Consider the following 12,928-nt stretch of genomic DNA (forward strand, 5'->3'; position numbering starts at 1 on the left):
CTCCCGTCTCGTCCCCTCCCCTCGTCCCCTCCCGTCTCGTCCCGTCCCCTCTCGTCCGTCCCCTCTCGTCCCGTCCCCTCTCGTCCTCTCCCGTCTCGTCCCCTCCCGTCTTGTCCCCTCCGTCTGGTCCCTCCCCGTCTCGTCCCCTCCCCGTCTCGTCCCCTCCCGTCTCCCCTCCCGTCCTCGTCCTCCCGTCTCGTCCCCTCCCGTCTCGTCCCCTCCCGTCCGTCTCGTCTCGTCCTCCTCCGTCCCCTCCCGTCCTGTCCCCTCCGTCTCGTCCCCTCCCCTCTGTCTGTCCCTCCTCTCTCGTCCCCTCCTGTTTCTTCTGTCTGCTCTCGTCCCGTCCTTTCTCGTTCCCTCCCCTCCTGTTTGTCCCCTCCCGTCTGTCCCCTCCTGTTTGTCCCTCCTGTCTGTTTTTTGTCTGTCCCTCCTGTCTTGTCCCCTCCCGTTTTGTCCCCTCCTGTTTCCCCTCCTGTTTCTCGTCCCCTCCTGTTTGTTTCCCTTCCTGTTTCGTTCTTCCTTGTCTTGTCCCCTCCCCCTGTCCTCCTCTCGTCTCGTCCCCTCCGTCTTGTCTCGTCCCTCCCGTTTTGTCTCGTCTCGTCTTGTCCCTCTCGTCTGTTTTTTGTCCCCTCTCGTTTTGTCTCGTCCCCACCCTTCCGTCTTGTCCCTCCCTGTCTTGTCCCCACCCCTCCCGTCTGTCCCCACCCCTCCCGTCTAGTCCCCACCCCTCCGTTTCTTGTCCCCTCCCCTCCTGTTTTTCCCTCTCCCTTCCTGTCTCTTCCCTCCCTCCTGTTTTCCCCACCCCTCCCGTCCCGTCTGTCCTGTTTGTCCCCTCCTTGTTTTTGTCCCCTCCCGTCTTGTCCCCTCCCTGTCTTGTCCCTTCCTGTTTCGTCCCTTTTGTCTTGTCCTTCCGTCTGTCCCCTTCCCGTCTCGTCTGTCCCCTCCCCTGTTTTGTCCCTTCCCGTCTTCTCGTCCCTGTTCCCGTTTGTCCCCCTTCCTGTTCTTGTTTTTGTTTCCCCTCCTGTTTGTCCCCTCCCGTCTTGTCCCCCCGTTTGTCCCCTCCCCTCTTGTCCCCTCCCGTCTGTCCCCACCCCTCCTGTTTCCGTCCCCTCCTGTCTGTCCCTCCCTCCTGTCTTGTCCCCTTCCTCCCGTGCTCTTCCCCTCCTGTCTCGTCCCTCCCTTCCCGTCTTGTCCCCTCCTGTTTGTCCTCCCTTCCTCTCCCTCCCCTCCCGTCTCGTCCCCACCCCTCTCCGTCTGTCCCCTCCCGTCTCGTCCCTCCCCTCCCGTCCCGTCCCTCCCTCCCGTCCCTCCCCTCCGTCTCGTCCCCTCCCGTCTCGTCCCGTCCCGTCCCGTTTCCTCGTCCCCTCCCGTCTCGTCCCCTCCGTCTCGTCCCTCCCGTCTCGTCCCCTCCCGTCTCGTCCCTCCCGTCTCTTCCACTCCCGTCCTCGTCCCCTCCCCTTCCAGGTCCCTCCCCTTCCGTCTCGTCCCCTCCCCTCTAGTCCCCTCCCCTCTCGTCCCTCCCCTCCCGTCACCTCCCGTCTCGTCTTTCCCTCCGTCTTGTCCCCTCCCCGTCTCGTCCCCTCCCGTCTCGTCCCGTCTCGTCTCGTCCTCCCGTCTCGTCCCCTCCCGTCTCGTCCCCTCCCGTTTCGTCCCCTCCTGTTTTGTCCCCTCCGTCTCGTCCCCTCCCGTCTCGTCTCCTCCTGTCCGTCCCCTCCTGTTTTGTCCCCTCCCGTCTCGTCCCCCACCCCTCCTGTCTCGTCCCCTTTCCCCTCCCGTCTCGTCCCCTCCGTCTCGTCCCTCCCCTCTCGTCTTGTCCCCTTCCCTCCCGTCCCCTCCCCTTTTGTCTTCGTCCCCTCCCGTCTCGTCCCCTCCCCTCCGTCTCGTCCCCTCCTCTCCCGTCTCGTCCCCACCCCTCCTTGTCTCGTCCCCTCCCGTCTAGTCCCCACCCCTCCCCGTCTCGTCCCCACCCCTCCCGTCCCCTCCCCTCCCGTCCCCTCCGTCTCGTCCCTCCCCTCCCGTCTCGTCCCCTCCCGTCCTCGTCCCCTCCCGTCCCGTCTCGTCCCGTCCCGTCTCGTCCGTCCCGTCTCGTCCCCTCCGTTTCGTCCCCTCCTGTCTCGTCCCCTCCCGTCTCTTCCACTCCCGTTTGTCCCCTCCCCTTCCGTCCCTCCCCTTCCGTCTCGTCCCTCCCCTCCCGTCTCTTCCCTCCGTCACCTCCCCTCCCCTTCCGTCCCTCCCCTTCCGTCCTCGTCCCCTCCGTCACCTCCCGTCTCGTCACCTCCCCTCCCCTCCCCTCCCGTCTCTTCCACTCCCGTCACCTCCCCTCCCTCCCCTTCCGTCTCGTCCCCTCCCCTCCCGTCTCTTCCACTCCCGTCACCTCCCCTCCCCTTCCGTCCCCTCCCCTTCCGTCTCGTCCCCTCCGTCACCTCCGTCTCGTCACCTCCCCTCCCCTCCCCTCCCGTCTCTTCCCTCCCGTCACCTCCCGTCTCGTCACCTCCCCTCCCTCCCCTCCCGTCTCTTCCACTCCCGTCACCTCCCCTCCCCTCCCCTCCGTCTCTTCCACCCGTCACCTCCCCTCCCCTTCCGTCTCGTCACCTCCCTCCCCTTCCGTCTCGTCCCCTCCCGTCTCTTCCCTCCCGTCACCTCCCTTCCCCTTCCGTCCCTCCCCTTCCGTCTCGTCCCCTCCCCTCCGTCACCTTCCGTTCGTCACCTCCCCTCCCCTTCCGTCCTTGTCCCCTCCCGTCTCTTCCACTCCCGTCACCTCCCTCCCCTTCCGTCCCCTCCTTCCGTCTCGTCCCCTCCCTCCCGTCACCTTCCGTCTCGTCACCTCCCCCCTTCCGTCTCGTCCCCTCCCGTCTCTTCCCTCCCGTCACCTCCCCTTCCGTCCCCTCCCCTTCCGTCTCGTCCCCTCCCGTCACCTCCCGTCTCGTCACCTCCCCTCCCCTGTCTCGTCCCGTCCATTAGGAAACGGTCTGGTTTTACTCCAGCTGACACAGTAGCTATCATGTTCTGTGCTACACACAAATCTCTCACCCTGGGTAAGCTTTTTTTTTTGTACATTTATTTTTTATTTAACCTTTTATTTTTTTCAGGGATTCAAACTGAGACCAAGGTCTCTTTTTACAGATGAATTACAGAAATTAAAAAAAATACAAAATGCACCAAGATAAATAAAACACGTTCATCAGTAATAAGATCCTCAATCAGCTTCCTGAATTACCCAAGAGGCACCAGGACATCACATTCATCAGTAATAAGATCCTCAATCAGCTGTCTGAATTACCCAAGAGGCACCAGGACATCACATTCATCAGTAATAAGATCCTCAATCAGCTTCCTGAATTACCCAAGAGGCACCAGAACATCACATTCATCAGTAATAAGATCCTCAATCAGCTGTCTGAATTACCCAAGAGGCACCAGAACATCACATTCATCAGTAATAAGATCCTCAATCAGCTGTCTGAATTACCCAAGAGGCACCAGAACATCACATTCATCAGTAACAAGATCCTCAATCAGCTGTCTGAATTACCCAAGAGGCACCAGGACATCACATTCATCAGTAACAAGATCCTCAATCAGCTGTCTGAATTACCCAAGAGGCACCAGAACATCACATTCATCAGTAATAAGATCCTCAATCAGCTTCCTGAATTACCCAAGAGGCACCAGAACATCACATTCATCAGTAATAAGATCCTCAATCAGCTGTCTGAATTACCCAAGAGGCACCAGAACATCACATTCATCAGTAATAAGATCCTCAATCAGCTTCCTGAATTACCCAAGAGGCACCAGGACATCACATTCATCAGTAATAAGATCCTCAATCAGCTGTCTGAATTACCCAAGAGGCACCAGGACATCACATTCATCAGTAACAAGATCCTCAATCAGCTCCCTGAATTACCCAAGAGGCACCAGGACATCACATTCATCAGTAATAAGATCCTCAGCTTCCTGAATTACCCAAGAGGCACCAGGACATCACATTCATCAGTAATAAGATCCTCAATCAGCTCCCTGAATTACCCAAGAGGCACCAGCACATCACATTTCAGAACATTTTGAAAATTGTTACTAAAAGTGGTGACTCGTATGTCTAAAGCTTAGTAGTGATGTTAGGTACACACTTATTGTTAAAATATTTAACATGCATTGCTATCAATCTACATGAAATCAAAGAGGGACAATCAACTTTCTGGCAGTGAATGTAGTGATGAGTACGAACACTGTCGCCTGTAAGTAAAGTAGCAGCCGAGTTCACATGGATGATGTTGCCATTTGTTTAGGGATGGTACTAGATATAATCGTTAGGGGGAGTACCTGGGCCTCCTTCCAAACCTTGGGGATAGTACTAGATATAATCGTCAGGTTAGGGGGTGTACCTGGGCCTCCTTCCAAACCTTGGGGATAGTACTAGATATAATCGTCAGGTTAGGGGGAGTACCTAGGCCTCCTTCCAAACCTTGGGGACAGTACTAGATATAATCGTTAGGGGGAGTACCTGGCCTCCTTCCAAACCTTGGGGATAGTACTAGATATAATCGTTAGGGGGAGTACCTGGCCTCCTTCCAAACCTTGGGTATAGTACTAGATATAATCGTTAGGGGAGTACCTGGCCTCCTTCCAAACCTTGGGGATAGTACTAGATATAATCGTTAGGGGGAGTACCTGGGCCTCCTTCCAAACCTTGGGGATAGTACTAGATATAATCGTTAGGGGAGTACCTGGGTCTCCTTCCAAACCTTGGGGATAGTACTAGATATAATCATTAGGGGAGTACCTGGCCTCCTTCCAAACCTTGGGGATAGTACTAGATATAATCGTTAGGGGGAGTACCTGGGTCTCCTTCCAAACCTTGGGGATAGTACTAGATATAATCATTAGGGGGAGTACCTGGCCTCCTTCCAAACCTTGGGGATAGTACTAGATATAATCGTTAGGGGAGTACCTGGCCTCCTTCCAAACCTTGGGGATAGTACTAGATATAATCGTTAGGGGAGTACCTGGACCTCCTTCCAAACCTTGGGGACAGTACTAGATATAATCGTTAGGGGGAGTACCTGGGCCTCCTTCCAAACCTTGGGGATAGTACTAGATATAATCGTTAGGGGGAGTACCTGGGCCTCCTTCCAAACCTTGGGGATAGTACTAGATATAATCGTTAGGGGGAGTACCTGGCCTCCTTCCAAACCTTGGGGATAGTACTAGATATAATCGTTAGGGGGAGTACCGGGACCTCCTTCCAAACCTTGGGGATAGTACTAGATATAATCGTTAGGGGGAGTACCTGGGCCTCCTTCCAAACCTTGGGGATAGTACTAGATATAATCGTTAGGGGGAGTACCTGGGTCTCCTTCCAAACCTTGGGGACAGTACTAGATATAATCATTAGGGGAGTACCTGGCCTCCTTCCAAACCTTGGGGATAGTACTAGATATAATCGTTAGGGGAGTACCTGGGTCTCCTTCCAAACCTTGGGGATAGTACTAGATATAATCATTAGGGGAGTACCTGGCCTCCTTCCAAACCTTGGGGATAGTACTAGATATAATCGTTAGGGGAGTACCTGGCCTCCTTCCAAACCTTGGGGATAGTACTAGATATAATCGTTAGGGGAGTACCTGGACCTCCTTCCAAACCTTGGGGACAGTACTAGATATAATCGTTAGGGGGAGTACCTGGGCCTCCTTCCAAACCTTGGGGATAGTACTAGATATAATCGTTAGGGGGAGTACCGGGACCTCCTTCCAAACCTTGGGGATAGTACTAGATATAATCGTTAGGGGAGTACCTGGCCTCCTTCCAAACCTTGGGGATAGTACTAGATATAATCGTTAGGGGAGTACCTGGGTCTCCTTCCAAACCTTGGGTATAGTACTAGATATAATCGTTAGGGGAGTACCTGGGCCTCCTTCCAAACCTTGGGGATAGTACTAGATATAATCGTTAGGGGAGTACCTGGCCTCCTTCCAAACCTTGGGGATAGTACTAGATATAATCGTTAGGGGAGTACCTGGCCTCCTTCCAAACCTTGGGGATAGTACTAGATATAATCGTTAGGGGAGTACCTGGACCTCCTTCCAAACCTTGGGGACAGTACTAGATATAATCGTTAGGGGAGTACCTGGGCCTCCTTCCAAACCTTGGGGATAGTACTAGATATAATCGTTAGGGGAGTACCTGGACCTCCTTCCAAACCTTGGGGATAGTACTAGATATAATCGTTAGGGGAGTACCTGGGCCTCCTTCCAAACCTTGGGGATAGTACTAGATATAATCGTTAGGGGAGTACCTGAACCTCCTTCCAAACCTTGGGGACAGTACTAGATATAATCGTTAGGGGAGTACCTGGCCTCCTTCCAAACCTTGGGGATAGTACTCGCTTTGGATAAAAGTGTCTGCTAAATGGCATATATTATTATATTATTATTACTAGATATAATCGTTAGGGGAGTACCTGACCTCCTTCCAAACCTTGGGGATAGTACTAGATATAATCGTTAGGGGGAGTACCTGGGCCTCCTTCCAAACCTTGGGGATAGTACTAGATATAATCGTTAGGGGGAGTACCTGGGACTCCTTCCAAACCTTGGGGACAGTACTAGATATAATCGTTAGGGGGAGTACCTGGGCCTCCTTCCAAACCTTGGGGATAGTACTAGATATAATCGTTAGGGGGAGTACCGGGACCTCCTTCCAAACCTTGGGGATAGTACTAGATATAATCGTTAGGGGGAGTACCTGGGCCTCCTTCCAAACCTTGGGGACAGTACTAGATATAATCGTTAGGGGGAGTACCGGGACCTCCTTCCAAACCTTGGGGACAGTACTAGATATAATCGTTAGGGGGAGTACCTGGGCCTCCTTCCAAACCTTGGGGACAGTACTAGATATAATCGTTAGGGGGAGTACCTGGACCTCCTTCCAAACCTTGGGGATAGTACTAGATATAATCGTTAGGGGGAGTACCTGGGTCTCCTTCCAAACCTTGGGGATAGTACTAGATATAATCGTTAGGGGGAGTACCTGGGCCTCCTTCCAAACCTTGGGGACAGTACTAGATATAATCGTTAGGGGGAGTACCGGGACCTCCTTCCAAACCTTGGGGATAGTACTAGATATAATCGTTAGGGGGAGTACCTGGGCCTCCTTCCAAACCTTGGGGATAGTACTAGATATAATCGTTAGGGGGAGTACCGGGACCTCCTTCCAAACCTTGGGGATAGTACTAGATATAATCGTTAGGGGGAGTACCGGGACCTCCTTCCAAACCTTGGGGATAGTACTAGATATAATCGTCAGGTTAGGGGGAGTACCTGGGACTCCTTCCAAACCTTGGGGACAGTACTAGATATAATCGTTAGGGGGAGTACCTGGGCCTCCTTCCAAACCTTGGGGACAGTACTAGATATAATCGTTAGGGGGAGTACCTGGGCCTCCTTCCAAACCTTGGGGACAGTACTAGATATAATCGTTAGGGGGAGTACCTGGGCCTCCTTCCAAACCTTGGGGATAGTACTAGATATAATCGTTAGGGGGAGTACCTGGGCCTCCTTCCAAACCTTGGGGATAGTACTAGATATAATCGTTAGGGGGAGTACCTGGGCCTCCTTCCAAACCTTGGGGATAGTACTAGATATAATCGTTAGGGGGAGTACCTGGGCCTCCTTCCAAACCTTGGGGATAGTACTAGATATAATCGTCAGGTTAGGGGGAGTACCTGGGCCTCCTTCCAAACCTTGGGGACAGTACTAGATATAATCGTTAGGGGGAGTACCTGGGCCTCCTTCCAAACCTTGGGGATAGTACTAGATATAATCGTTAGGGGGAGTACCTGGGCCTCCTTCCAAACCTTGGGGATAGTACTAGATATAATCGTTAGGGGGAGTACCTGGGCCTCCTTCCAAACCTTGGGGACAGTACTAGATATAATCGTTAGGGGGAGTACCTGGGCCTCCTTCCAAACCTTGGGGATAGTACTAGATATAATCGTTAGGGGGAGTACCGGGACCTCCTTCCAAACCTTGGGGATAGTACTAGATGTAATCGTAGTCAGGGTGGCAGAGAGCGGCAGCAGAAATGGATGAAGCCCCAGTGGATGATGATTACTATTATTAATATTATTACATCAATCTTAAGCGAGGCATCTCGCACATCACAGATAGTAAATTACTGAAATGAAAACCGATTCACTAGAAGTTGATGTGTTAACCCTCAAGGCTGGCAGAGGGAAGAGCAGTCAATTGACTGACCAAGGTCAATTTAAACCACTGTGGTTTATTTTTTATTTTCTCTCAAATAAAAAGTCTGCAGAGGTGATCAAATGTTTTTGGTTTTTTTAAAGCACCACTTATCTTCTCAGTTATGATGCCTTAGTCAGACTTAAAGAAGAAGAGGAATTTGTACCCTTTTTTAGTGCATTTTTACTGTTGTCCAACATTTTTTTTTAGAAGGACCACCAGCGGAGTCCGAGATGGAAGCTTAGAATTTCTCTTCTTCCCTCCATCTATTCTCCCCTCTTCCCTCCATCTATTCTCCCCTCTTCCCTCCCTCTCTTCTCCCCTCTTCCCTCCCTCTCTTCTCCCCTCTTCCCTCCCTCTCTTCTACCCTCTTCCCTCCTCTCTTCTCCCCTCCCTCTTCTCCCCTCCCTCTTCTCCCCTCCCTCTTCTCCCCTCCCTCTCTTCTCCCCTCCCTCTCTTCTCCCCTCCCTCTCTTCTCCCCTCCCTCTCTTCTCCCCTCTTCCCTCCATCTATTCTCCCCTCTTCCCTCCATCTATTCTCCCCTCTTCCCTCCCTCTCTTCTCCCTCTTCCCTCCCCTCTTCCCTCCCTCTCTTCTCCCCTCTTCCCTCCCTCTCTTCTACCCTCTTCTCCCCTCCCTCTTCTCCCCTCCCTCTTCTCCCCTCCCTCTTCTCCCCTCCCCTCTCCCTTCCCCTCCCTCTCTTCTCCCTCCCTCTCTTCTCCCCTCCCTCTCTTCTCCCCTCCATCTCTTCTCCCCATCCATCTCTCCATCTCTTCTCCCCTCTTCCCTCCATCTATTCTCCCCTCTTCCCTCCCTCTATTCTCCCCTCTTCCCTCCATCTATTCTCCCCTCTTCCCTCCATCTCTCTTCTCCCCTCTTCCCTCCCTCTCTTCTCCCCTCTTCCCTCCATCTATTCTCCCCTCTTCCCTCCCTCTCTTCTCCCCTCTTCCCTCCATCTATTCTCCCCTCTTCCCTCCCTCTCTTCTACCCTCTTCCCTCCCTCTCTTCTCCCCTCCCTCTCTTCTCCCTCCTTCTCCCCTCCATCTCTTCTCCCCTCCCTCTCTTCTACCCTCTTCCCTCCCTCTCTTCTACCCTCTTCCCTCCCTCTCTTCTACCCTCTTCCCTCCCTCTCTTCTACCCTCTTCCCTCCCTATCTTTCCCCTCCCTCTCTTCTACCCTCTTCCCTCCCTCTCTTCTACCCTCTTTCCTCTCTCCAGGTATACCCATGTTAAAGATCGTTTTTGAGGGGTATGAGCATCTCTCTCTGATCTCCGTCCCTCTCCTCATCTATCACCCTGCTCAGATCCTACTGGGTTCAATACTGGTACCCACCATCAAGAGCTGGATGAACAGCAGACAAAAGGTAGACAAAACACACACAGAGAGAGAGAGAGAGAGATCTATTTATCTATCACACCAACTATTATCTAACTCGGTCCCTCCGCTCTCTCCTCCCTGGAACAGCCTAGTATTTTATTGCATTGATACCTACCTGTCTGGTCTGTGTGAGTAGAGAAACGCCTCCTCTCCGGTCTGTGTGTCTAACCCACTAACACCCAGCTACTCACCTGGACTTAATTGGTCACAAACGGGGTGCTAATTGGCAATTAATTCATTGGTCTTAATTGTGATATAGAATGTTTTAATCACTGTTGGTTTTGGAAGGGGACGAGTCGAACTCGTTTGTGAAATATATATGTTACGGATTAAATCACTGTTGGTTTTGGAGTGGAGGGTTTTGGCTGGGGAAGGTTGTGAACTGTGTTGATGGTGTCTGGGTAATTTTTTTATAATCTTCACTATTTTGCTAAATGTGTTGCATCGACGTCAGTAAACACTTGCTAAATGTAAATATTGTGCTAAATGTAAATATTGTGCTAAATGTAAATATTGTGCTAAATGTAAATATTGTGCTAAATTTAAATATTGTGCTAAATGTAAATATTGTGTGTCCACAGGGAGTGAAGTTGACCGACCTACAGCCCATCTGAAGTGGTACACTCCCCAGTGTGTACACTCATTCACTCCCCCTCATGGGGAGTGTCCTTTAAACTGTGACAGAAGGGACTACTTCCTTCCTCTTTATGTATCCCTCTGGTGGAAGGATACATACAGAAACACAAGTGCCTCGTCACAACCACGTGACTCGCGAACACGTAGTCCTGGGCTTAACGGTTGTGATGGTTACTATGACAAAACTTGTATGATTTTATTTGATGGTTTACTTTTATACGAACATAGAAGTCTCTATTTTTGTATCCCCCATGAAGACGGTGTCCACTTCCTGTGAGACAAGAAGTACTACTGATCGTCATCAGGAAGTGAATTCTGAGACGACACCGTCTGCCATGGACCGGCTGGGACATTGTCCTCTTTCTAACTATCTTTCTGGGGATGTTACATTCTCTTTGTTATTAACATCTTTGATGTTACAAGACTCTTTTCTGACAATCAGTTTTTTATGGTTTTGAACAATGACTAGTTTACTGATAGTTTCTAATGCTTGTTTAGACTTTTGCGGGGCGGGGGGGTTTGTTATATATATTTTTTAAACGTTATTACCATATTTGAAGGACAGACACCTGGTGATGTCTCCCTGTCTGTATTCTAGGGGAGGAAAATGTGAAGTGTCTGAATTGCCATCCTATTTACTGTTAAAGTGCACTACATTTGACCAAGGCCCGGCCATCGGTAGCACACTACATAGAGAATAGGGTGCACTACTGTTGACCAAGGCCTGGCCATCGGTAGCACACTACATAGAGAATAGGGTGCACTACTGTTGACCAAGGCCCGGCCATCGGTAGCACACTACATAGAGAATAGGGTGCCATTTCAGACACTGAATAAACTCTGGTGGGGGGGGGGTAGTAGTAATCTACACGTCTCTGATCATGAACCAATAGTACAATAGCATTCAGCAGATTGACTATAGATTGACTATATGACTATAGATTGACTATATGACTGTAGATTGACTATATGACTATAGATTGACTATAGATTGACGATATGACTATAGATTATTCTACAGGTCAGAGAGTTGTTTCTGTTCTACTTTCTATATTTCTTTCTGAACAGTTAAACATGTTATACTATGTCAGAAGTGTTTCCCAAATAGCACCCTAATCCCTATATATATTTATACAGTGCCTTGCGAAAGTATTCGGCCCCCTTGAACTTTGCGACCTTTTGCCACATTTCAGGCTTCAAACATAAAGATATAAAACTGTATTTTTTTTTGTGAAGAATCAACAACAAGTGGGACACAATCATGAAGTGGAACGACATTTATTGGATATTTCAAACTTTTTTAACAAATCAAAAACTGAAAAATTGGGCGTGCAAAATTATTCAGCCCCTTTACTTTCAGTGCAGCAAACTCTCTCCAGAAGTTCAGTGAGGATCTCTGAATGATCCAATGTTGACCTAAATGACTAATGATGATAAATACAATCCACCTGTGTGTAATCAAGTCTCCGTATAAATGCACCTGCACTGTGATAGTCTCAGAGGTCCGTTAAAAGCGCCGAGAGCATCATGAAGAACAAGGAACACACCAGGCAGGTCCGAGATACTGTTGTGAAGAAGTTTAAAGCCGGATTTAGATCCAAAACGATTTCCCAAGCTTTAAACATCCCAAGGAGCACTGTGCAAGCGATAATATTGAAATGGAAGGAGTATCAGGACACTGCAAATCTACCAAGACCTGGCCGTCCCTCTAAACTTTCAGCTCATACAAGGAGAAGACTGATCAGAGATGCAGCCAAGAGGCCCATGATCACTGGATGAACTGCAGAGATCTACAGCTGAGGTGGGACACTCTGTCCATAGGACAACAATCAGTCGTATATTGCACAAATCTGGCCTTTATGGAAGAGTGGCAAGAAGAAAGCCATTTCTTAAAGATATCCATAGAAAGTGTCGTTTTTAAAGTTTGCCACAAGCCACCTGGGAGACACACCAAACATGTGGAAGAAGGTGCTCTGGTCAGATGAAACCAAAATTGAACTTTTTGGCAACAATGCAAAACGTTATGTTTGGCGTAAAAGCAACACAGCTCATCACCCTGAACACACCATCCCCACTGTCAAACATGGTGGTGGCAGCATCATGGTTTGGGCCTGCTTTTCTTCAGCAGGGACAGGAAAGATGGTTAAAATTGATGGGAAGATGGATGGAGCCAAATACAGGACCATTCTGGAAGAAAACCTGATGGAGTCTGCAAAAGACCTGAGACTGGGACTGAGATTTGTCTTCCAACAAGACAATGATCCAAAACATAAAGCAAAATCTACAATGGAATGGTTCAAAAATAAACATATCCAGGTGTTAGAATGGCCAAGTCAAAGTCCAGACCTGAATCCAATCGAGAATCTGTGGAAAGAACTGAAAACTGCTGTTCAAATGCTCTCCATCCAACCTCACTGAGCTCGAGCTGTTTTGCAAGGAGGAATGGGAAAAAATTCAGTCTCTGTGCAAAACTGATAGAGACATACCCCTGCGACTTACAGCTGTAATCGCAGCAAAAGGTGGCGCTACAAAGTATTACCTTAAGGGGGCTGAATAATTTTGCACGCCCAATTTTTCAGTTTTTGATTTGTTAAAAAAGTTTGAAATATCCAATAAATGTCGTTCCACTTCATGATTGTGTCCCACTTGTTGTTGATTCTTCACAAAAAA

General features: G+C 50.0%; 1 protein-coding gene and 1 long non-coding RNA gene across 3 annotated transcripts in view; one reads left to right on the forward strand and one right to left on the reverse strand.

The window, feature by feature from the left end:
* The window catches only part of slc10a7 (solute carrier family 10 member 7), a 41,746-nt gene extending 29,021 nt beyond the window's left edge, over positions 1-12,725 (forward strand). Inside the window, exons 10-13 of one of the 2 annotated variants that reach the window (XM_052498028.1) lie at positions 2,962-3,035; positions 9,463-9,608; positions 9,710-9,750; positions 10,204-12,725. In XM_052498028.1, coding sequence (XP_052353988.1) covers positions 2,962-3,035; positions 9,463-9,608; positions 9,710-9,730 — 241 coding nt within the window. In that variant the 3' untranslated portion in view covers positions 9,731-9,750; positions 10,204-12,725. The remainder of the gene's footprint in view (positions 1-2,961; positions 3,036-9,462; positions 9,609-9,709; positions 9,751-10,203) is intronic. The other variant, XM_052498027.1, reaches the window with a different exon arrangement.
* On the reverse strand, positions 3,049-8,050 carry LOC127916384 (uncharacterized). The gene is made up of 8 exons (XR_008094851.1): positions 8,012-8,050; positions 7,784-7,954; positions 7,494-7,726; positions 6,994-7,322; positions 6,469-6,822; positions 5,016-5,356; positions 4,636-4,680; positions 3,049-4,344 (listed from the first exon to the last, which is right to left on the reverse strand). It is a non-coding gene; the product is annotated as an uncharacterized LOC127916384 (long non-coding RNA).
* Positions 12,726-12,928: the final 203 nt, after the last annotated feature.

This window comes from Oncorhynchus keta, chromosome 35, assembly GCF_023373465.1.
Source record: "Oncorhynchus keta strain PuntledgeMale-10-30-2019 chromosome 35, Oket_V2, whole genome shotgun sequence".
Taxonomy (NCBI): domain Eukaryota; kingdom Metazoa; phylum Chordata; class Actinopteri; order Salmoniformes; family Salmonidae; genus Oncorhynchus; species Oncorhynchus keta.